This window comes from Oncorhynchus masou, chromosome 24, assembly GCF_036934945.1.
Source record: "Oncorhynchus masou masou isolate Uvic2021 chromosome 24, UVic_Omas_1.1, whole genome shotgun sequence".
In the NCBI taxonomy this organism is placed as follows: domain Eukaryota; kingdom Metazoa; phylum Chordata; class Actinopteri; order Salmoniformes; family Salmonidae; genus Oncorhynchus; species Oncorhynchus masou.
Window position 1 is genome coordinate 92,431,068 of NC_088235.1, and position 27,101 is coordinate 92,458,168.

Consider the following 27,101-nt stretch of genomic DNA (forward strand, 5'->3'; position numbering starts at 1 on the left):
TGTACAGTGTGAGTGTGTGGGTGTACAGTGTGAGTGTGCAGTGTAAGTGTGTGGGTGTACAGTGTGAGTGTACAGTGTGAGTGTGTGGGTGTACAGCGTGAGTGTGTGGGTGTACAGTGTGAGTGTGCAGTGTAAGTGTGTGGGTGTACAGTGTGAGTGTACAGTGTAAGTGTGTGGGTGTACAGTGTGAGTGTACAGTGTGAGTGTGTGGGTGTACAGTGTGAGTGTGTGAGTGTACAGCGTGAGTGTGTGGGTGTACAGCGTGAGTGTGTGGGTGTACAGTGTGAGTGTACAGTGTGAGTGTGTGGGTGTACAGTGTGAGTGTGCAGTGTAAGTGTGTGGGTGTACAGTGTGAGTGTACAGTGTGAGTGTGTGGGTGTACAGTGTGAGTGTGTGGGTGTACAGTGTGAGTGTACAGTGTGTGCGCACAGGGTTGACTGGTCAGTAGGAGAGGCAGAGGAAATGCAAGGGGACACTTGGTGAGAGAGATAGAGTGTTTCTGTAGTGTACATTATGATGGATGGTCACAGGGAGTAGAGGAGGTGGTGCAGGCCAGGGGGACTCTCCCTTCAGCATGGCCCCTCAGCTCAGCTCTGTCTGAGACACAGGAAAGTCTTTGTGAAACTGCCAGAAACAGCACACAGAACACACAACGCTCAAGGCCCTTTCTGTCCTCTCTCTCTCTTACAAATATTTGCTTAAAAGTCAAGATGGGGAAACCTTGCAGAGTTCGTCCTGGCAGTGATGGTGAGATTCAATTCAGAAAGAGATCAGTCCCAAAACAAAAACTGATTCCTGATGTGAGACTGCCTTTTTTCTCCTCTGCAGATCCCTGATCCTCCCTTCCTTCTTTCTTTATCTTCCCCTGACCTCCTCCATCCCTCCCCTCCCTCATGCCCCAACAGACATCAGCCATAATCATCACACACTTCTCATATTTCCAGTCTATTAGTGGTAATCTTGGTAATCTAATTGCAATCAAATGTGATAACATCTGCAATTGTATTTGGAAACATTTAATTGGCTCTCCAGGCATTTCAGATACTCGATCCTGCCCCCCCCAGGTTTGGGAAACCCTTCCATAAGCGAGAAAAACATCCATAACAATTTTACTGCAGTTTACTCACCTCTGGTAAAATAATGTTTCAAATAAAATCACGCTGCAGATTATAGTATATTTGATAATTTTTCACAGATCTGTGCTCTTCTGCGTGTTGAAAATATTTCCCTAATGAGTGGTGGAGGTTGGGCTAGTTGACCATGGTATTTCACCACTGGTCTGAGTGAACGAAGAGAAACATGAGTCCATTCACATACAGGTGTCCACTGCAAACAGAGGCAGGGAGAAAGAGAACCGGAGAGAGAAAGAGAGAAATAGGGGAAGACGAGTCCTGAATTTGCAGGCATTGATAGTTTATTGATTTCAGACTAGAGTAACTGAAAAATCACGTTATTTACATGTCTTATTACTTAATATTGCATGAATGAAGCTCATGATATTATTGTCACAGCAGGACACAAACACAACAGAATGAAACTCTGAACAACAACATTATCTGTGATTCACTTGGTGATCCATAATAAATATAATGTTCCATCAACTACAGCCAGACAGATCCAAATGCTCAGCCCACAGACAAAGGAGGAGAAGGCAGAGAAAGTGTTTGATATTTCCTGGGATATAGTTGGTGAAAATAGAGTCATTACCAGTGGCTAAGTCAGACTCCATCCTAAACTAAAGCATGCATATATGTCAGTGGGGAGAACAACTATTTGACACACTGCCGATTTTGCAGGTTTTCCTACTTACAAAGCATGTAGAGGTCTGTAATTTTTATCATAGGTACACTTCAACTGTGAGAGACGGAATCTAAAACAAAAATCCAGAAAATCACATTGTATGATTTTTAAGTAATTAATTTGCATTTTATTGCATTTTATTGCATGACATAAGTATTTGATCACCTACCAACCAGTAAGAATTCCGGCTCTCACAGACCTGTTAGTTTTTTTTCTTTAAGAAGCCCTCCTGTTCTCCACTCCACTCATTACCTGTATTAACTACACCTGTTTGATGGGATGAGCTAGAGGAAAATAGGCAAGCAGCTTGGTGAGAAGGCAACAACTGTTGGCGCAATTATTAGAAAATGGAAGAAGTTCAAGATGACGGTAAATCACCCTCGGTCTGGGGCTCCATGCAAGATCTCACCACTTGGGGCATCAATGATCATGAGGAAGGTGAGAGATCAGACCAGAACTACACGGCAGGACATGGTCAATGACCTGAAGAGAGCTGGGACCACAGTCTCAAAGAAAACTATTAGTAACACACTACACCGTCATGGATTAAAATCCTGCAGTGCACGCAAGGTCCCCCTGCTCAAACCAGCGCATGTCCAGGCCCATCTGAAGTTTGCTAATGACCATCTGGATGATCCAGAGGAGGAATGGGAGAAGGTCATGTGGTCTGATGAGACAAAAATATAGCTTTCTGGTCTAAACTCCACTCGCCGTGTTTGGAGGAAAAAGAAGGATGAGTACAACCCCAAGAACACCATCCTAACCGTGAAGCATGGAGGTGGAAACATCCTTCTTTCGGGATGCTTTTCTGCAAAGGGGACAGGACGACTGCACCGTATTGAGGGGAGGATGGATGGGGCCATGTATCGTGAGATCTTGGCCAACAACCTCCTTTCCTCAGTAAGAGCATTGATAATGGGTCGTGGCTGGGTCTTCCAGCATCACAACGACCCGAAACACACAGCCAGGGCAACTAAGGAGTGGCTCCGTAAGAAGCATCTCAAGGTCCTGGAGTGGCCTAGCCAGTCTCCAGACCTGAACCCAATAGAACATCTTTGGAGGGAGTTGAAAGTCCGTATTGCCCAGCGGCAGCCCCAAAACCTGAAGGATCTGGAGAAGGTCTGTATGGAGGAGTGGGCCAAAATCCCTGCTGCAGTGTGTGCAAACCTGGTCAAGAACTACAGGAAACGTATGATCTCTGTAATTGCAAACAAAGGTTTCTATAACAAATATTAAGTTCTGCTTTTCTGATGCATCAAATACTTATGTCATGCAATAAAATGCAAATTAATTACTTAAAAATCATACAATGTGATTTTCTGGATTTTTTTTAGATTCCGTCTCTCACAGTTGATGTGTACCTATGATAAAAATTACAGACCTCTACATGCTTTGTAAGTAGGAAAACTTGCATAATCGGCAGTGTATCAAATATTTGTTCTCCTCACTCAATATATAGAGATGGGGGGAGAGAGAGAGAGAGGACCCCTGTGACGTCACCATTGGCTAATACACTCTTACAGGTCACATGCACCCACACAGCATACACACACCGATCCAGCTCCAAGTGGCTTCTTTCCCTCTCTCACCACTTTTTTCTATGTGCCCTGGCCAGTGAAAGGCAGGCTTGTTCCATCATGTTTGCTGTCTAACCACAGGCTCCAGGCTCTGATATTATAGTAAATTTAGTTTGTGACCGTCTCGCGTAAACTCTCATAACCTTTCTATTGTATTAATATGAGAGCAATATCGCAGAGGCTCAAGATAGGCTAAAACAACTGGATGAACTGACCTTGGTGGGAGTTGAAGATATATATTGTGTGTGTGTGTGTGTGTGTGTGTGTGTGTGTGTGTGTGTGTGTGTGTGTGTGTGTGTATGTGTGCGCGTGTGTGTGCATGCAGAGGATCCAGCTATCCCACTGGAGTCTGTGGTTAATGCATTCCAGACATTCTGACAGCAGGAATGTACATGGAAAGGGGCTTGCCATGTGTATTTGCTGGGATTGTTGTTCACCACTTAGAAGTGGTGGAGTGCAGAGTACCAATGGATCGGAACATGGCCAAAGTTACTTTAAATTCATTCAACAAAATGTTCTAAATCCAAAATATGCCCCATTGTGGGAAAATCATTTTGAAGACAAGTGAGGGAGAAATCATCATTATTTCCATATTTCAAATCCTCTAGACTAGACAAAGACTTCCAAAACGCAAGAGAATGGATGAGGGAATTGTGTGTCTGTCCAATAAGCTATATCTTTATGTCCTTTGTCACTCAACAAATTTGCTATGAGTCTCATTGAATCCACACAGGTCTTACTGTGTCTAACTACCATTCTGTTGCATGGATGAAGAAAAATAAATATCAGAATGCAAAAAAATTGCATGGCTGCATTTAGTAGCACTGAGAGGCAAGGTGATGCCAACTTTCCCCTTTTTAAAATCCTTGAACAGTGCTGTTATACCATCTCTGTCTTTCCTATTTCTACTCTGTGTGGGCGACAAGCTTTTCGCTGTAGACTGGGAGCCATATAGAGACTCTGGAATAAGGCTTTATTAGAGATAGATGGAGGAGAAATAGAGAGGAACTATAAGGCTGGAGTAGAGATGGAGCGAGAGAAAAACTGTATAACGCTGGACTATACATCGAGTAATAGAGATAGGTGAAAGCTGGACACTGTCAAGATGATCCACTCTGCTGTATATCTGGTAAACCAGATCAGAGACTTCTATCAACTATCATAACGAGATGTAGAGAGGCCTGAAAACAACCACAGCACCCACCACTGCCCTGTCCCTTTGGAGAGAACACCCTCTTCTTAAAACCTACTCTCTCGCTTAGCCTGCCATTATAGCAACATGCTAGTCTTAAAGATCAGCCATATTGTAGGCTGTAAAATACACACATGAACGGAGAGAAGGTTATTTCAAGTGTGTGTGTCACTCCACTGAAAAGTATGTTAAAGTTGTTATGTATGATCATGAAAGTCCACGAAAACTAATTGTCATTTCGTTGCACCAAGCTACAGATAAATACAAGTTTACAGCATATGAAACATAGCCTTTGTTTACTTTTAGGCGCCCCAGACGAGTTAGTGAAAAATGTTCTGGTGTGTTTGTAGTTTGCCTTGAGCAGGATGTAATTAAACAGCAATGTTAATGTGGAGGACTGACTGTACAATTATCTCCCTCAGAGTATAGACTGCCATGCCACAGCTGTAAAAGACCTCAAAGCACACACGCACATGCAGACGCGCAAGCTCTCGTGTGCACACACACACACTCCTAGGTCTATTGCTTGGCCCTGTGCCCTGCTCTTTTATACAATTCTAAACTTATATTTAATGAAAGCAGCTCTATGATGTTGTGACACATACTACCGTTTCTCAGGACTTGATGATGGCTGTTGCCAAGGTGTTAGTGCTCCATCTCTGCACACCAAATGTTGCCACTGGGTTTCCTAGTAAAATATAATTGGTCGTCTCATTGACATCACACTTTCCCTCAGTGAACCACCCCTAGAGTGGGAACAGAACAGTGGAGAGACCCATGGACAACAGAACAGTGAAGAGACCCATGGACAACAGAACAGTGGAGACTCATGGACAACAGAACAGTGAAGAGACCCATGAACAATAGAATCGTGGAGACCCATGGACAACAGATCAGTGGAGACCCATGGACAACAGAGCATTGGAGAGACCCATGGACAACAGAACAGTGGAGACCCATGGACAACAGAACAGTGGAGACCCATGGACAACATAACAGTAGAGACCCATGGACAACAGAACAGTGGAGACCCATGGACAACAGAACAGTGGAGACCCATGGACAACAGAACAGTGGAGACCCATGGACAACATAACAGTGGAGACCAATGGACAACATAACTGTGGAGAGACCCATGGACAGCAGAACAGTGGAGACCCATGGACAACAGAACAGTGGAGAGACCCATGGACAACAGAACAGTGGAGACCCATGGACAACAGAATAGTGAAGAGACCCATGGACAACAGAACAGTGAAGAGATCCATGGACAACAGAACAGTGGAGACCCATGGACAACAGAACAGTGGAGAGACCCATGGACAACAGAACAGTAGAGAGACCCATGGACAACAGAACAGTGGAGACCCATGGACAACAGAACAGTGGAGACCCATGGACAACAGAACAGTGGAGAGACCCATGACAACAGAGAGACCCATGGACAACAGAACAGTGAAGAGACCCATGGACAACAGAACAGTGAAGAGATCCATGGACAACAGAACAGTGGAGACCCATGGACAACACAACAGTGGAGAGACGCATGGACAACAGAACAGTAGAGAGACCCATGGACAACAGAACAGTGGAGACCCATGGACAACAGAACAGTGGAGACCCATGGACAACAGAACAGTGAAGAGACCCATGAACAACAGAACAGTGAAGAGACCCATGAACAACAGAACAGTGGAGACCCATGGACAACAGAACAGTGGAGACCCATGGACAACAGAACAGTGGAGACCCATGGACAACAGAACAGTGGAGACCCATGGACAACATAACTGTGGAGAGACCCATGGACAGCAGAACAGTGGAGACCCATGGACAACAGAACAGTGGAGAGACCCATGGACAACAGAACAGTGGAGACCCATGGACAACAGAATAGTGAAGAGACCCATGGACAACAGAACAGTGAAGAGATCCATGGACAACAGAACAGTGGAGACCCATGGACAACAGAACAGTGGAGAGACCCATGGACAACAGAACAGTAGAGAGACCCATGGACAACAGAACAGTGGAGACCCATGGACAACAGAACAGTGGAGACCCATGGACAACAGAACAGTGAAGAGACCCATGAACAACAGAACAGTGAAGAGACCCATGAACAACAGAACAGTGGAGACCCATGGACAACAGAACAGTGAAGACCCACGGACAACAGAACAGTGGAGACCCATGGACAACAGAACAGTGGAGACCCATGGACAACAGAACAGTGGAGAGACCCATGGACAACAGAACAGTGGAGACCGATGGACAACATAACAGTGGAGACCAATGGACAACATAACTGTGGAGAGACCCATGGACAACAGAACAGTGGAGACCCATGGACAACAGAACAGTGGAGACCCATGACCCATGGACAACAGAACAGTGGAGACCCATGGACAACAGAACAGTGAAGAGACCCATGGACAACAGAACAGTGAAGAGACCCATGGACAACAGAACAGTGGAGACCCATGGACAACAGAACAGTGGAGAGACCCATGGACAACAGAACAGTAGAGAGACCCATGGACAACAGAACAGTGGAGACCCATGGACAACAGAACAGTGGAGACCCATGGACAACAGAACAGTGAAGAGACCCATGAACAACAGAACAGTGAAGAGACCCATGAACAACAGAACAGTGAGAGATCCATGGACAACAGATCAGTGGAGAGACCCATGGACAACAGATCAGTGGAGAGACCCATGGACAACAGAACAGTGGAGACCCATGGACAACAGAACAGTGAAGACCCACGGACAACAGAACAATGGAGACCCATGGACAACAGAACAGTGGAGACCCATGGACAACAGAACAGTGGAGAGAACCATGGACAACAGAACAGTAGAGAGACCCATGGACAACAGAACAGTGGAGAGACCCATGGACAACAGAACAGTGAAGAGACCCATGGACAACAGAACAGTGAAGAGACCCATGGACAACAGAACAGTGGAGAGACCCATGGACAACAGAACAGTGAAGACCCATGGACAACAGAACAGTGGAGAGACCCATGGACAACAGAGCAGTGGAGAGACCCATGGACAACAGGACAGTGAAGAGACCTATGGACGACAGAACAGTGAAGAGACCCATGGACAACAGAACAATGAAGAGACCCATGGACAACAGAACAGTGGAGAGAACCATGGACAACAGAACAGTGAAGACCCATGGACAACAGAACAGTGGAGAGACCCATAGACAACAGAACAGTGGAGACCCATGGACAACAGAACAGTGAAGACCCACGGACAACAGAACAGTGGAGACCCATGGACAACAGAACAGTGGAGAGACCCATGTACAACAGAACAGTGAAGAGACCCATGGACAACAGAACAGTGAAGAGACCCATGAACAATAGAATCGTGGAGACCCATGGACAACAGATCAGTGGAAAGACCCATGGACAACAGAACAGTGGAGACCCATGGACAACAGAACAGTGGAGACCCATGGACAACAGAACAGTGGAGAGACCCATGGACAACAGAACAGTGGAGACCCACGGACAACAGAACAGTGGAGACCCATGGACAACATAACAGTGGAGACCAATGGACAACATAACTGTGGAGAGACCCATGGACAGCAGAACAGTGGAGAGACCCATGGACAGCAGAACAGTGGAGAGACCCATGGACAGCAGAACAGTGGAGACCCATGGACAACAGAACAGTGGAGAGACCCATGGACAGCAGAACAGTGGAGACCCATGGACAGCAGAACAGTGGAGAGACCCATGGACAACAGAACAGTGGAGACCCATGGACAACAGAACAGTGAAGAGACCCATGAACAATAGAATCGTGGAGACCCATTGACAACAGATCAGTGGAGACCCATGGACAACAGAGCATTGGAGAGACCCATGGACAACAGAACAGTGGAGACCCATGGACAACAGAACAGTGGAGACCCATGGACAACATAACAGTAGAGACCCATGGACAACAGAACAGTGGAGACCCATGGACAACAGAACAGTGGAGACCCATGGACAACAGAACAGTGGAGACCCATGGACAACATAACAGTGGAGACCAATGGACAACATAACTGTGGAGAGACCCATGGACAGCAGAACAGTGGAGACCCATGGACAACAGAACAGTGGAGAGACCCATGGACAACAGAACAGTGGAGACCCATGGACAACAGAATAGTGAAGAGACCCATGGACAACAGAACAGTGAAGAGATCCATGGACAACAGAACAGTGGAGACCCATGGACAACAGAACAGTGGAGAGACCCATGGACAACAGAACAGTAGAGAGACCCATGGACAACAGAACAGTGGAGACCCATGGACAACAGAACAGTGGAGACCCATGGACAACAGAACAGTGAAGAGACCCATGGACAACAGAATAGTGAAGAGACCCATGGACAACAGAACAGTGAAGAGATCCATGGACAACAGAACAGTGGAGACCCATGGACAACACAACAGTGGAGAGACCCATGGACAACAGAACAGTAGAGAGACCCATGGACAACAGAACAGTGGAGACCCATGGACAACAGAACAGTGGAGACCCATGGACAACAGAACAGTGAAGAGACCCATGAACAACAGAACAGTGAAGAGACCCATGAACAACAGAACAGTGGAGGCCCATGGACAACAGAACAGTGGAGACCCATGGACAACAGAACAGTGGAGACCCATGGACAACATAACAGTGGAGACCAATGGACAACATAACTGTGGAGAGACCCATGGACAGCAGAACAGTGGAGACCCATGGACAACAGAACAGTGGAGAGACCCATGGACAACAGAACAGTGGAGACCCATGGACAACAGAATAGTGAAGAGACCCATGGACAACAGAACAGTGAAGAGATCCATGGACAACAGAACAGTGGAGACCCATGGACAACAGAACAGTGGAGAGACCCATGGACAACAGAACAGTACAACAGAGACCCATGGACAACAGAACAGTGGAGACCCATGGACAACAGAACAGTGGAGACCCATGGACAACAGAACAGTGAAGAGACCCATGGACAACAGAACAGTGAAGAGACCCATGAACAACAGAACAGTGGAGACCCATGGACAACAGAACAGTGAAGACCCATGGACAACAGAACAGTGGAGACCCATGGACAACAGAACAGTGGAGACCCATGGACAACAGAACAGTGAAGAGACCCATGAACAACAGAACAGTGAAGAGACCCATGAACAACAGAACAGTGGAGATCCATGGACAACAGATCAGTGGAGAGACCCATGGACAACAGATCAGTGGAGAGACCCATGGACAACAGAACAGTGGAGACCCATGGACAACAGAACAGTGAAGACCCACGGACAACAGAACAGTGGAGACCCATGGACAACAGAACAGTGGAGACCGATGGACAACATAACAGTGGAGACCAATGGACAACATAACTGTGGAGAGACCCATGGACAGCAGAACAGTGGAGACCCATGGACAACAGAACAGTGGAGAGACCCATGGACAACAGAACAGTGGAGACCCATGGACAACAGAACAGTGAAGAGACCCATGGACAACAGAACAGTGAAGAGACCCATGGACAACAGAACAGTGGAGACCCATGGACAACAGAACAGTGGAGAGACCCATGGACAACAGAACAGTAGAGAGACCCATGGACAACAGAACAGTGGAGACCCATGGACAACAGAACAGTGGAGACCCATGGACAACAGAACAGTGAAGAGACCCATGAACAACAGAACAGTGAAGAGACCCATGAACAACAGAACAGTGGAGATCCATGGACAACAGATCAGTGGAGAGACCCATGGACAACAGATCAGTGGAGAGACCCATGGACAACAGAACAGTGGAGACCCATGGACAACAGAACAGTGAAGACCCACGGACAACAGAACAGTGGAGACCCATGGACAACAGAACAGTGGAGACCCATGGACAACAGAACAGTGGAGAGACCCATGGACAACAGAACAGTGGAGAGACCCATGGACAACAGAACAGTGGAGAGACCCATGGACAACAGAACAGTGAAGAGACCCATGGACAACAGAACAGTGAAGAGACCCATGGACAACAGAGACCCATGGACAACAGAACAGTGGAGAGACCCATGGACAACAGAACAGTGAAGACCCATGGACAACAGAACAGTGGAGAGACCCATGGACAACAGAGCAGTGGAGAGACCCATGGACAACAGAACAGTGAAGAGACCAGAACATGGACGACAGAACAGTGAAGAGACCCATGGACACCAGAACAATGAAGAGACCCATGGACAACAGAACAGTGGAGAGAACCATGGACAACAGAACAGTGAAGACCCATGGACAACAGAACAGTGGAGACCCATGGACAACAGAACAGTGAAGACCCACGGACAACAGAACAGTGAAGACCCACGGACAACAGAACAGTGGAGACCCATGGACAACAGAACAGTGGAGAGACCCATGTACAACAGAACAGTGAAGAGACCCATGGACAACAGAACAGTGAAGAGACCCATGAACAATAGAATCGTGGAGACCCATGGACAACAGATCAGTGGAGAGACCCATGGACAACAGAACAGTGGAGACCCATGGACAACAGAACAGTGGAGACCCATGGACAACAGAACAGTGGAGAGACCCATGGACAACAGAACAGTGGAGACCCATGGACAACAGAACAGTGGAGACCCATGGACAACAGAACAGTGGAGACCCATGGACAACAGAACAGTGGAGACCCATGGACAACAGAACAGTCCCACTCACATCAAAGAGACAGCAGTAGCATTTAAGGCCACCACATGGAAACTGATAAGATAATTATGTTCTCCAGGTACATAACCCAATTTAATTATATTACTCTCAGTCTGCAAACCAGAATGAGTAAGATCCTGGTCGAATGAAACAGATGGAGGCCCAGCTAAATAGTCAAAAAGGTTTATTCACGGAACGTTCTAAAGTCAAGAATACAATTTATTTTATTTTATACTGACTTCCCACGCCCACACATGCACACACATGTACACACATACGCACACACATGTCCTGCTATGCACACACTGTCTGTCTCACTACCCAGCCGACAGAGATAGTGACCTTGTCCTTGACGTACTCCCCTCTCTCTCCCAAATCTCTAGTCAGGTCGGCACTAAGCTCAGACAGTCTGTGTTTAAAATACCATAAAGACATATTGTTTCACCCTAATTCTGACTAGGACTACACATTTATTGATTATGATTTTATACATTCTAATCAATTCCATACAAGTATATGGTTCAGGGCGGAATATTCTAATCATTCAATTAACAGACAATTCTCACCTATCAGAATCACACACACACACACACACACACACACACACACACACACACACACACACACACACACACACACACACACACACACACACACACACACACACACACACACACACACACACACACACACACACACACACAACGTTCTCCATACCATTCCCATGCCAACACTCACCTGGGTTAACCTGTGAGGTGACGTCTCCTAACAGGTAGAGCAGGATGATCAGCGGAAAGTGTCCCCCCCACAGGCACTTCATCCCAAACACACACACACACACACACTTTCACACACAGAGGGTCTTCAAACCTGAAATCAATGAGAAAACAACCGTCAGAATATGTCATACAAGTTTAAGTATTTGGACTGTGGTGAAATGAAACAGAAGTTTTAGGGTCTGTATTTGGATCCATGTGGTATATTCAGGCAGTTGGTGCAGTTTCATGTCTTTCCTCCAGGGAACCAGATCATCTGAGAGGTTCAAGGGAAAGCTGCAGCTTTCCTGGAGGAATGGTTTTCATTTGCTCAATAAAGACAATAATTGCTGTCTGAAAGTGGAATTTCCATTCATTCATTATCTTACCACGAGTGAAGAGTGAAAGCGTATTAAAATGGCGGGGATAATTTAACATTACAGTAGCCAGCTCTGAGTAATAAAACCGTACATAAAACTATATCCATACATCTAAATGTAAATACTTTAACATTCTTTAGTAGTCCTCCATCCCCTGGCTGTATGTGTAACATTCTTTAGTAGTTCTCCATCCCCTGGCTGTATGTGTGTAACATTCTTTAGTAGTTCTCCATCCCCTGGCTGTATGTGTGTAACATTCTTTAGTAGTTCTCCATCCCCTGGCTGTATGTGTAACATTCTTTAGTAGTTTTCCATCCCCTGGCTGTGTGTGTAACATTCTTTAGTAGTTCTCCATCCCCTGGCTGTATGTGTAACATTCTTTAGTAGTCCTCCATCCCCTGGCTGTGTGTGTAACATTCTTTAGTAGTTCTCCATCCCCTGGCTGTGTGTGTAGTACATCCCCTGGCTTTAACATTATTTAGTAGTTCTCCATCCCCTGGCTGTGTGTGTAACATTATTTAGTAGTTCTCCATCCCCTGGCTGTGTGTGTAACATTCTTTAGTAGTTCTCCATCCCCTGGCTGTGTGTGTAACATTGGCTTTAGTAGTTCTCCATCCCCTGGCTGTGTGTGTAACATTCTTTAGTAGTTCTCCATCCCCTGGCTGTGTGTAACATTCTTTAGTAGTTCTCCATCCCCTGGCTGTGTGTGTAACATTATTTAGTAGTTCTCCATCCCCTGGCTGTGTGTGTAACATTCTTTAGTAGTTCTCCATCCCCTGGCTGTGTGTGTAACATTATTTAGTAGTTCTCCATCCCCTGGCTGTGTGGTGTAACATTCTTTAGTAGTTCTCCATCCCCTGGCTGTGTGTGTAACATTATTTAGTAGTTCTCCATCCCCTGGCTGTGTGTGTAACATTCTTTAGTAGTTCATTCCCATCCCCTGGCTGTGTGTGTAACATTCTTTAGTAGTGTGTGTGTAACATCTTCCCATCCCTGGCTGTGTGTGTAACATTATTTAGTAGTTCTCCATCCCCTGGCTGTGTGTGTAACATTCTTTAGTAGTTCTCCATCCCCTGGCTGTGTGTGTGTTGTGTGTGTGTAACATTATTTAGTAGTTCTCCATCCCCTGGCTGTGTGTGTAACATTCTTTAGTAGTTCTCCATCCCCTGGCTGTGTGTGTAACATTATTTAGTAGTTCTCCATCCCCTGGCTGTGTGTGTAACATTCTTTAGTAGTTCTCCATCCCCTGGCTGTGTGTGTAACATTCTTTAGTAGTTCTCCATCCCTGACTGTGTGTGTAACATTCTTTAGTAGTTCTCCATCCCCTGGCTGTGTGTAACATTATTTAGTAGTTCTCCATCCCCTGGCTGTGTGTGTAACATTCTTTAGTAGTTCTCCATCCCTGGCTGTGTGTGTAACATTCTTTAGTAGTTCTCCATCCCCTGGCTGTATGTGTGTAACATTCTTTAGTAGTTCTCCATCCCTGGCTGTGTGTGTAACATTATTTAGTAGTTCTCCATCCCCTGGCTGTGTGTGTAACATTATTTAGTAGTTCTCCATCCCCTGGCTGTGTGTGTAACATTCTTTAGTAGTTCTCCATCCCTGGCTGTGTGTGTAACATTATTTAGTAGTTCTCCAGGCTGTGTGTGTAACCCATCTGGCTGTGTGTGTAACATTCTTTAGTAATGTTTAGTAGTTCTCATCCCCTGGCTGTGTGTGTAACATTCTTTAGTAGTTCTCCATCCCCTGGCTGTGTGTGTAACATTAAAATAGTAGTTCTCCATCCCCTGGCTGTGTGTGTAACATTCTTTAGTAGTTCTCCATCCCCTGGCTGTGTGTGTAACATTCTTTAGTAGTTCTCCATCCCCTGGCTGTGTGTGTAACATTCTTTAGTAGTTCTCCATCCCCTGGCTGTGTGTGTAACATTCTTTAGTAGTTCTCCATCCCCTGGCTGTGTGTGTAACATTCTTTAGTAGTTCTCCATCCCCTGGCTGTGTGTGTAACATTCTTTAGTAGTTCTCCATCCCCTGGCTGTGTGTGTAACATTCTTTAGTAGTTCTCCATCCCCTGGCTGTGTGTGTAACATTCTTTAGTAGTTCTCCATCCCCTGGCTGTGTGTGTAACATTCTTTAGTAGTTCTCCATCCCCTGGCTGTGTGTGTAACATTCTTTAGTAGTTCTCCATCCCCTGGCTGTGTGTGTAACATTCTTTAGTAGTTCTCCATCCCCTGGCTGTGTGTAACATTATTTAGTAGTTCTCCATCCCCTGGCTGTGTGTGTAACATCCCCTGGCTTTGTGTAGTTCTCCATCCCCTGGCTGTGTGTGTAACATTCTTTAGTAGTTCTCCATCCCCTGGCTGTGTGTGTAACATTCTTTAGTAGTTCTCCATCCCCTGGCTGTGTGTGTAACATTATTTAGTAGTTCTCCATCCCCTGGCTGTGTGTGTAACATTCTTTAGTAGTTCTCCATCCCCTGGCTGTGTGTAACATTCTTTAGTAGTTCTCCATCCCCTGGCTGTGTGTGTAACATTATTTAGTAGTTCTCCATCCCCTGGCTGTGTGTGTAACATTCTTTAGTAGTTCTCCATCCCCTGGCTGTGTGTGTAACATTATTTAGTAGTTCTCCATCCCCTGGCTGTGTGTGTAACATTCTTTAGTAGTTCTCCATCCCCTGGCTGTGTGTGTAACATTATTTAGTAGTTCTCCATCCCCTGGCTGTGTGTGTAACATTCTTTAGTAGTTCTCCATCCCCTGGCTGTGTGTGTAACATTCTTTAGTAGTTCTCCATCCCTGGCTGTGTGTGTAACATTATTTAGTAGTTCTCCATCCCCTGGCTGTGTGTGTAACATTCTTTAGTAGTTCTCCATCCCCTGGCTGTGTGTGTGTGTGTGTGTGTAACATTATTTAGTAGTTCTCCATCCCCTGGCTGTGTGTGTAACATTCTTTAGTAGTTCTCCATCCCCTGGCTGTGTGTGTAACATTATTTAGTAGTTCTCCATCCCCTGGCTGTGTGTGTAACATTCTTTAGTAGTTCTCCATCCCTGGCTGTGTGTGTAACATTCTTTAGTAGTTCTCCATCCCTGACTGTGTGTGTAACATTCTTTAGTAGTCCTCCATCCCCTGGCTGTGTGTAACATTATTTAGTAGTTCTCCATCCCCTGGCTGTGTGTGTAACATTCTTTAGTAGTTCTCCATCCCTGGCTGTGTGTGTAACATTCTTTAGTAGTCCTCCATCCCCTGGCTGTATGTGTGTAACATTCTTTAGTAGTTCTCCATCCCTGGCTGTGTGTGTAACATTATTTAGTAGTTCTCCATCCCCTGGCTGTGTGTGTAACATTATTTAGTAGTTCTCCATCCCCTGGCTGTGTGTGTAACATTCTTTAGTAGTTCTCCATCCCTGGCTGTGTGTGTAACATTATTTAGTAGTTCTCCATCCCCTGGCTGTGTGTGTAACATTCTTTAGTAGTTCTCCATCCCTGGCTGTGTGTGTAACATTCTTTAGTAGTCCTCCATCCCCTGGCTGTGTGTGTAACATTATTTAGTAGTTCTCCATCCCCTGGCTGTGTGTGTAACATTCTTTAGTAGTTCTCCATCCCCTGGCTGTGTGTGTAACATTATTTAGTAGTTCTCCATCCCCTGGCTGTGTGTGTAACATTCTTTAGTAGTTCTCCATCCCCTGGCTGTGTGTGTAACATTCTTTAGTAGTTCTCCATCCCCTGGCTGTGTGTGTAACATTCTTTAGTAGTCCTCCATCCCCTGGCTGTGTGTGTAACATTCTTTAGTAGTCCTCCATCCCCTGGCTGTGTGTGTAACATTCTTTAGTAGTTCTCCATCCCCTGGCTGTGTGTGTGTGTGTGTGTGTAACATGCTTTAGTAGTTCTCCATCCCCTGGCTGTGTGTGTAACATTCTTTAGTAGTTCTCCATCCCCTGGCTGTGTGTGTAACATTCTTTAGTAGTCCTCCATCCCCTGGCTGTGTGTGTAACATTATTTAGTAGTTCTCCAACCCCTGGCTGTGTGTGTAACATTCTTTAGTAGTTCTCCATCCCTGGCTGTGTGTGTAACATTATTTAGTAGTTCTCCATCCCCTGGCTGTGTGTGTAACATTCTTTAGTAGTTCTCCATCCCCTGGCTGTGTGTGTAACATTCTTTAGTAGTCCTCCATCCCCTGGCTGTGTGTGTAACATTATTTAGTAGTTCTCCATCCCCTGGCTGTGTGTGTAACATTCTTTAGTAGTTCTCCATCCCCTGGCTGTGTGTGTAACATTATTTAGTAGTTCTCCATCCCCTGGCTGTGTGTGTAACATTCTTTAGTAGTTCTCCATCCCCTGGCTGTGTGTGTAACATTCTTTAGTAGTTCTCCATCCCCTGGCTGTGTGTATAACATTCTTTAGTAGTCCTCCATCCCATGGCTGTGTGTGTAACATTCTTTAGTAGTCCTCCATCCCCTGGCTGTGTGTGTAACATTCTTTAGTAGTTCTCCATCCCCTGGCTGTGTGTGTGTGTGTGTGTAACATGCTTTAGTAGTTCTCCATCCTCCGATGTCCACTCACAGTGATCTTTTAGTGATTTACTCTAGTCTCATGTGGTTGTCTGACCTACCACTATTAATGATCCAGTAAAAGGTGTGGGGGGAGAGAGTTGGGGTGGCACATGTATTAATGATCCAGTAAAAGGTGTGGGGGGAGAGAGTTGGGGTGGCACATATATTAATGATCCAGTAAAAGGTGTGGGGGGAGAGAGTTGGGGTGGCACATGTATTAATGATCCAGTAAAAGGTGTGGGGGGAGAGAGTTGGGGTGGCACATGTATTAATGATCCAGTAAAAGGTGTGGGGGGAGAGAGTTGGGGTTGCACATGTAAATGCTTTACTGTCATTCTAATTGATTGTTACATAATTACAAACAGTCTAAGGATGTGGCAATCTCACAGTGTTAATAGCTTCTTATGTAACAAACACTATTTAAAGAAGGAGAACGACTGGAGCAGAATCATTAGTGGTTGTTCTATCTTTGTTAATATAAAAGTGAACTTTTCTCTAGTAAGATTGTAATCTTTGGACAGCAATAGTTGGAAGTACCATGTAACAATGTGGAAATGCAATGTCAATACACTGCACCTATGCAACTACCATGTAAATTCATAGGGTTTCGGAACCTTAGGTAAAGTGGCAGTGTGGTTTTGAAGAGAAAGGCAGAGGGGTGAAGAGTGTACTATGGACTGTATAGAGTTAAGCTGGAGAGATCAGAAAGCCAAAGGGGAGGTTCCTTGGTCGTCATCCTAGGCCAAAGGGGCACGTGTGTGTGTGTGTGTGTGTGTGTTTGTGTGTGGGACATTTCCGGCTGTTCATCCCTGGCCAAACAACTTTCTCTTGGCAGTGCGAGGCTGCGTAGGAGTGGCTGATAGATTAACATGTCAGGGTCAAGCAGCACAGCACTCCTCACAACCACACACACACATACGCACACATGCACAGGCACACACACACAGTCTTGTATAACTGACCTTGTGGGGACAATCAATTCAGTCTCATTCAAAATCCAATTTTCACTACTTCCCTTACTTCAAACCTTACCCTAAACCTTACCCTAAATCTAGCTCCTACCCCTAACACTAATTCTAACCAGAACCCTAAACCCTCTAGAAATACTAGTGTACTACTATACTAACTTGTGGAGAAATGTCCCCAGTTCTTAAAAGGATTTGTTTGTTTACTATACTTGTTGGGACTTCTGGTCTCCACAAGTATAGTTAAACATGACCACCCACTCGCCCCCACACACACTAAACCTCGCTGTGCCCTCTGCAGTAAACATTTACACATACTTACCATCCTCCACACACTCACATAGCTCTACACCCAGAGACCACACTTGCATACTCACACCACCTAGGAACCTCACAATAACCAGGCCACTGCCATATATCAGTGTTAAAACCTGGAGTTTCATACAATATAACAGAGTTGTATTCTGGCTGTGGGATACATATTCAGATCTGCTGCCCAATACCACTGCCAAGATGGAACTCTGATGACACCCGACGTTACAGAACGACTTCTTTATCTATATACAGTTCCTATAAATCAATAGACATTTATGATATCATAAATTCCAGAATATAAGGAATCCTGCTTTCATGCAAGTCGACAGACATTCGGCATACGATTTCTAAACCATCCTTACTTTCACAAATATAATAACATCACTGTAATTGTGTTATTGTAATCAGCTAATCACAGAACAAAACAGCTGTAAAACTGTACAAACTCTCAACAGCTCCCCTTCACCAACACCCATCGACCTCTGAATGGCCTCATTGTGCATTCACCATCATCAACAAAATCATCTAGTTAGTTTCTCCTTCAGAAGGGCTCCATTTCCTGTTATATCAGATTACAGACATATCACACTAAGACACTGGCCTCCTTATAAGGGTAAATATATAGGTGTTAATGCTGGGCTCAAACAGTTAATGAAACACAAACAGCTGGTGGCTTGTGTCATGTGTTGGGGAGGGAGAGTCAGAGAGGTATTTACCATGTGGCCAGAGAGAACAGCTCTCATGTATAAAAGTGGACATAGAGTTAGCATGAAAAAAACCCAACAGATTTTCCATTTACCAAGGCCATGTTCTGTGACTTTCAACACCGCACTGTCATAAGATTCCACCTTTCCAACAAGCTTCCCCGGTCAACTCTAAGTGCTGTTATTGTGAAGTGGAAACATCTAGGAGCAATAACGGATTGGCCGCAAAGTGGTTGGCCACACAAGCTCACTGAACGAGAACGACAAGTGCTGAAGCGCGTAGCACGTAAAAATGGTCTGTCATCGGATGCGACACTCACTACTGAGATCCAAACTGCCTCTGGAAGCAACATCAGCACAAGAACTGTTCGTCAGGAGCTTCATGAAATGGGTTTCCATGGCCGAGCAGCCGTACACAAGTCTAGGATAAAAATGTGCAATGCCAAGCGTCGGCTGGTGTGGTGTAAAGCTTGCCGCCATTGGACTCTGGAGCAGTGGAAACACGTTCTCTGGAGTGGTGAATCACGCCTCACCATCTGGCAGTCCGACGGACAAATCTGGGGTTTGGCGGATGCCAGGAGAACGCTACCTGCCCGAATGCATAGTGCCAACTGTAAAATTTGATAGAGGGGGAATAATGGTCTGGGGCTGTTTTTCATGGTTCGAGCTAGGCCTCTTAGTTCCATTGAAAATACATCTTAACCCTACAGCATACAATGACATTCTAGACGATTCTGCGCTTCCAACTTTGTGGCAACAGTTTGGGGAAAGCTCTTTCCTATTTCAGCATGACAATGCCCCCATACACAAAGTGAGGTCCATACAGAAATGGATAGTCAAGATCAGTATGGAAGAATTTGACTGGCCTGCACAGAGCACAGAGGTTAAGAACACCTACTCATTCAAGGGTTTTTCTTTATTTTTTTTTACATTTTAGAATAATGGTGAAGACATCAAAACTATGAAATAACACACATGGAATCATGTAGTAACAAGAAGTGTTAAACAAATCAAAATATATTTTATATTTGAGATTCTTCAAAGTAGCCACCCTTTGCCTTGATGACAGCTTTGCACACTTGGCATTCTCTCAACCAGCTTCACTTAGAATGCTTTTCCAACAGTCTTGAAGGAGTTCCCACATATGCTGAGCACTTGTTGGCTGCTTTTCCTTCACTCTGCGGTCCAACTCATCACAAACCATCTCAATTTGGTTGAGGTCAGCGCATTGTGGAGGCAAGGTCATCTGATATAGCACTCCATCACTCTCCTTCTTGGTAAAATAGCCCTTACACAGCCTGGAGGTGTGTTGGGTCATTGTCCTGTTGAAAAACAAATGATAGTGGGACTAAGCACAAACCAGATGGGATGGCGTATCGCTGCAGAATCGTGTGGTAGCCATACTGGTTAAGTGTGCCTTGAATTCTGAATAAAGCACTGACAGTGTCACCAGCAAAGCACCCCCACACCATCACACCTCCTTCTCTATGCTTTACAGTGGGAAATACACATTCAGAGATAATCCGTTCACCAACACTGTGTCTTTCGGTTGGTACCAAAAGGACACATTTTCACCGGTCTAATGTCCATTGCTTGAGTTTCTTGGCACAATCAAGTCTCTTCTTATTATTGGTGCCCTTTAGTAGTGATTTCTTTTCAGCATTTAAACCATGACGGCCTGATTCACACAGTCTCCCCCGAACAGTTGATGTTGAGATGTGTCTGTTTCTTGAACTCTGTGAAGCATTTATTTTGGCTGCAATTTCTGAGGCTGCTATCTCGAATGAACGTATCCTCTACAGTAGAGGTAACTCTGGGTCTTCCATTCCTGTGGCAGTCCTCATGAGAGCCAGTTTCATCATAGCGCTTGATGTTTTTTGTGATTGCACAAGAAGAAACGTTCAAAGTTCTTGAAATTTTCCATATTGACTGACCCTTCATGTCTTAAATTAATGATGGACTGTAGTTTCTCTTTGCTTATTTGATCTGTTCTTGCCATAATATGGACTTGGTATTTTACCAAATAGGGATATCTTCTGTATACCACCCCTACCTTGCAACAACACAATTGATTGGCTCAAACGAATTAAGGAAAGAAATTCCACAAATTAACTTAAGGCACACCTCTTAATTGAAATGCATTCCAGGTGACTCCCCCCACTCAAGAAGCTGGTTGAGAGAATACCAAGAGTGTTCAAAGCTGTCATCAAGGCAAAGGGTGGCTACTTTGAAGAATCTCAAATATAAAATATATTTTGATTTGTGTAACACGTCTTGTTACTACATGATTCCATATGTGTTATTTCATAGTTTTGATGTCTTCACTATTATTCTAAAATGTAGAATAATAGTAAAAATAAAGAAAATCCTTGAATGAGTAGGTGTTCTAAAACTTTTGACCGGTAGTGTAAGTACAGTGGTGGAAAAAGTACTCAACTGTCATACTTCAAATTCCTTAAATAAAGCCAACCAGATGGCACGATTGAATTGTTTTAAAAAAATGTACCAACTACCAAGATCACACCAACACTCAGACATAATTTACAGACACATTATTTGTGTTTAGTAAGTCCATCAGTTCAGAGGCAGCAGTAATGACAACACGTTATATTGATGTGTGTGAGAATTTGACCATATTGCTGTTCTACTTGACCATTCCAAAAGTACTTTTGGGTGTCAGGGAAAATGGATGCGAGTAAAAAGTACATATTTTCTTTAGGAATGTAGTAGAGTAAAAGTTGTCAAAAATACAAATAGTAAAGTACAGATATGCAGAAAAACGAATTAAGTAGTACTTCAAAAGTACTTTTACTTAGTAAGAGCTGTATTCTCCATCCAGGTAGGTATCTGCATGGAGCGTAGGGCTGTTGTCTCATAACAAGGCTTTGCTATGGTAACATCAGAGCAGGCTCTGACACACAGGACACAGGGTTATGGGCTGTCTCACATTCACCATTATGGAAAACTTCTGCTCATTCTCATTTCATAGCAGCATGGAACACTTATCCACTCACCAGTATCGTTTTAAACTCAAATTCCTTTTTCATGTGAAAAGGTTACGATAGTTATCAAGTCCAAATGTAAATGTTTTTGCAATGTCTGTAAAAGTTTGCTGACATGTTAGGAGCTGAGATCAAGCTTTCAGTAATGATCAGTGAGTAACTCCTCTTGACAATGTTTTATTCTGATGCAGCAAACTATTGAGAGTAGTGTTTCTACAGTCCAATGGTTGAGCTACTGTTCAGTTTCACTCACCTCTCACTGACAGGCTGTCAGGACTGGAGAGAGAGGGAGGTAGACAGGGAGGGGGAGATAAGAAAAAACAAGAGAGCACAGGTGCATAAGGCCAACCACTCACCTCACCTCACTGATTAAAATATTTCCTGACTAAAATGAGGTGGAGAGGATCTTGATCAGACTATTCAACCCCCAGCTCTTCAGGGTCCAACTAACTCTATCATTCTGCAGCTATACTAGAGGCCCTATAGACAGCAGAAATTTGTTGGATCTTCTGATCTGAAGGTAAATTCAGGGGAGTAGAGGGAGACAGGGGAGGAACAGGGGAGACAGGAAGAGAGGCGGAGGTAGCATGACAGAACGAGGTACATGAGGAGGCACAGGGGGAGTTAGGGGTCCTCCTAGGCCTAAGGTGAGGGGCCGGAGTGAGGCAGAGTGGACAGACAGGACCTGTGTCTTGCCAAACACTGTCCCTCACATTCCTCCTCACGCAGCCTGCTCAAGTGGGCTTGCTGCTAGGGGTCTACTGTTGTGTGTTAGTACACAGCCTGCTCTATGGGGCTGCTGGGGCCAACTATAGGGCTAATTGTACCCAGGAATGGGTTTCATACACTCCTATAGCTCCTGCAGGAATCAACCTAGACTTACTAAGTAGGGCCTCCCCAAAACCAGCTCTCAAAGACTATATTACTCACTGGGCTCTGGTTGGAGTTGAATGTACCATACTGTGCCTAGTGTGCACATATGCAACCTAAGTTATACAGTTGACTTCTGATACATGCAATGTGCTTGACAGTGCGCACTAAACTGGAGCATGCAGGGAATAGAAGTCATGGGTAGAGGATAGGGTATAGGGTTAGAGGCTGGGGATTGATATTTAACAAAGCAAGTGAACGGTTGTGCTTTGGTCCACTGCTGTCTGTCCCTCATTACTGCTGTCAAATAAACTGACATCATGAGACAGGGGCAAACTAAATGCTTGATCCTATTTCTGTACTAAATCCTGAAGGGGAATTCAACCTTATGGTCCACCCTACCATATATGCATTAATAACAGATGAAGCTGGGAGTCTCAGATGTCTGTCTGACAAAGTCAAACAGTCAACAGAAAACTCAGATCAAAGTCATCTTTAGAATAACAAACGAATGTCAGACAGCAAAGCACTTCTCAATGCTTTCACGGAGGCCACAAAGGAAAACAATCAGGCTTGAACCGGTCGGAGAGAAGTCAAACAAAGCACTCAAGGGCCATATCTGATACCCCGAGAGTCTGAGGTGTGGAGGTCAAATCACTGATGGGGTTATCAGAGAGAAAGAGTGAGACAGAGAGAGATGGAAAAAAATTGAGAGACCACTGTTCTTTTTTATGAACACAAAACTGCCAAATAAAACCCAAACGGGATCCTAAAGAATAAGTACAGATATAATAATTGTCTAAAATGGTTTAACCGTTGAAGAGAAAAAAATAACACAGTATTTATTGACCTCTTAACTATTTTGAAAAAAATGTCAGCACAACATGCACATTTGTTAAGATTTTACTGTGTTACAGTTCATAAGGAAATGACTCAATTGAAGTACATTTGTTAGGTCCTAATCTATGGATTTCACTTGACTAGACAGGAGCGCAGCCATGGTTGGGCCAGGGAAGGCATAGGGCCCACCTACTGGAGAGCCAGGCCCAGCCAATCAGAAAGAGTTTTTCCAAACAAAAAGGCTTAATTGCAGACAGAAATACTCCTGAGTTTCATCAGCTTTCCAGGATGCTGGTCTCAGACAATCCCGCAGTTGGAAGAAGCCGGATGTGGAGGTCCTGGGCTTGCATGGTTACAGGTGGTCTGTGGTTGTAAGGCCAAATTCTCTAAAACAAATTTGGAGGCGGCTTATGGTAGAGAAATTAACACTCAATTCTCTGTCACCAGCTCTGGTGGACATTCCTGCACTCAGCATGCCAATTGCACACTCCTTCAAAACTTGAGACATCTGTGCCATTGTGTTGTGTGACAAACTGCACATTTTAGAGTGGCCTTTTATTGTCCCCAGCACAAGCTGCATGAGGTCTAAATCAGCTTCTTGGTAAATCACACACATCAAGTGGATGGATTATCTTGGCAAAGTAGAAATGCTCACTAACAGGTATATAAACACTTTCATGCACAACATTTGAGGGAAATAAGCTTTTTGTGCATATGAAACATTTCTGGGATATTTTATTTCAGCTCATGAAATATTGAACCAACACTTTACATGTTGCGTTTATATTTTTGTTCAGTATAGTTCTATCTGCACACAGTGCCCTGTCTTGTGCTCCCAGAGTAATACAGTGGGGCAAAAAAGTATTTAGTCAGCCACCAATTGTGCAAGTTCTCCCACTTAAAAATATGAGAGAGGCCTGTAATTTTCATCATAGGTACACTTCAACTATGACAGACAAAATTAGAAAAAAAATCTAGAACATCACATTGTAGGATTTTTAAATGAATTTATTTGCAAATTATGGTGGAAAATAAGTATTTGGTCAGTAACAAAAGTTTATCTCAATACTTTGTTATATACCCATTGTTGGCAATGACAGGGGTCAAACGTTTTCTGTAAGTCATCACAAGGTTTTCACACACTGTTGCTGATATTTTGCCCCATTCCTCCATGCGGATATCCTCTAGAGCAGTGATGTTTTGGGGCTGTTGCTGGGCAACACAGACTTTCAACTCCCTCCAAAGATTTTCTATGGGGTTGAGATCTGGAGACTGGCTAGGCCACTCCAGGACCTTGAAATGCTTCTTACTAAGCCACTCCTTCGTTGCCCGGGCGGTGTGTTTGGGATCATTGTCATGCTGAAAGACCCAGCCACGTTTCATCTTCAATGCCCTTGCTGATGGAAGGAGGTTTTCACTCAAAATCTCACGATACATGGCCCCATTCATTCTTTCCTTTACACGGATCAGTCGTCCTGGTCCCTTTGCAGAAAAACAGCCCCAAAGCATGATGTTTCCACCACCATGCTTCACAGTAGGTATGGTGTTCTTTGGATGCAACTCAGCATTCTTTGTCCTCCAAACACAACGAGTTGAGTTTTTACCAAAAAGTTCTATTTTGGTTTCATCTGACCATATGACATTCTCCCAATCTCCAAGCTCTTTGGTCTTGGCCATAGTGGAGTTTGGAGTGTGACTGTTTGAGGTTGTGGACAGGTGTCTTTTATACTGATAACGTTCAAACAGGTGCCATTAATACAGGTAACGAGTGGAGGACAGAGGGGCCTCTTAAAGAAGAAATTAAAGGTCTGTGAGAGCAAGAAATCTTGATTGTTTGTAGGTGACCAAATACTTTTCTTCCTCCATAATTTGCAAATAAATTCATTAAAAATCCTACAATGTGATTTTCTGGATTTTTTTCCCTCGTTTTGTCTGTCATAGTTGAAGTGTACCTATGATGTAATTTACAGGCCTCTCTCATCTTTAAAAGTGGGAGAACTTGCACAATTGGTGGCTGACTAAATACTTTTTTGCCCCACTGTACATTATGTAACTGTCAAAAGGAAAGACTCATAAACTAAAGTTTTCCTTGTATATTTTTCTACCATAGAAGAGTCTGCTCTCCCTGTATAAAATATGGACGTATTCCCCTTCAATGGACTCTTTGTTGAAGTGACACATCTGGATAATTAAAGGGAGGTGAGACGTGGCAGTGTGTGTGAGTGTGTGTGTGGACTGTGTGTGTAGGCTGGTGGATAATTCCTACTGATGAATAGGCTGATGTGACTGAGAAGTCTGTCTGACTGACCCTCCCTCACACACACACAGCTGGTCAAAGCACTGCATAAGTATTCCTGTTAAAAAAAATATTTAGACCAATCATGGGAATAAGCAGTAGAATACACAATGGTACAATTTGGTAAGTTGTTTAAGGTTTGGACATTACAATGCGTGTAAAACAAAAATGTCTATGAAACACCACAGGAACCCTCAATCCCACATCCCCATACAGCTTAATCTCCCATCCACCTCTTCCCAGCTTCACCTCATCCCACCTGCCAGGAAGACAGTGAGACCTCTCCTAGATGTCCCACCAGTCCTAACCACTCCCCAGTACTGGAAGTCCTCAGCCTTCCCCAGCCACCCCCTTTGCCCACCATCATCAGCCCCCCCCCCCGGACCTAACTGCTCCCTTGCCACCAGAACCCAACCAGTCAGAAATATTAACTTATCTCACAGGTTCACAGTGGTAAAACCTATGGGAGAGAAATATTACTGTGCTTCAAAGCTTTCATGAATGTTTTTACTTTTCATTAATGTTTTATTTTGAAGATTGGATCAGAAATGTTCTCACTATCATCATGCTCTGTCACTCCCTCTTGCTTTTATTTAACTCCAAATGCATGTTCATGTAAAGTGAAGTTAGTGGGTTGAAGTTGTACAGAGCAGCAACTTAGTATGATGTTCCTAAATATGAAGACCAGAATGTTGCTTCTGGTGCTGGGAAAAAGAATGTTCTGCAAAACGATTGGTTCCCCCCAGGCTCAGAACAGGAAGTGGCTAAGGACAGATACTCCCGTCAGAAAACCACAGACTGGGCTTTGTGGGGCTGGAATTGGGAAATGGTTATTCAGCTACAGATATCATGAACTGGCTGCACTGGACAGAAACTTTTATGTTGACTGTGTGGAGACAGACACATATCAAGACGTGAGCACTGTCAGTGAACTGAAACGGTCTGTGAACTGAAACAATCTGCTACTGCTGATCAAACCGTGTGCACTGTATTTAGTACAAGGTGGAACTGAAAAGAGAGGGGATGTGGGTTTTATGCTGTTTGCACAGGGGTTTTGGATGTGCAGAAACAAATCATCTTCTCCTGGAAAGACTTCCTCTC

At 44.5% G+C, this 27,101-nt stretch overlaps 1 protein-coding gene across 1 annotated transcript in view; it reads right to left on the reverse strand.

The window, feature by feature from the left end:
• LOC135513036 (discoidin domain-containing receptor 2-like) overlaps window positions 1-27,101 on the reverse strand; it is a 61,132-nt gene that overhangs the window by 19,058 nt on the left and 14,973 nt on the right. Inside the window, 1 exon segment of the mRNA XM_064935686.1 lies at window positions 12,071-12,202. Coding sequence (XP_064791758.1) covers window positions 12,071-12,152 — 82 coding nt within the window. The 5' untranslated portion in view covers window positions 12,153-12,202.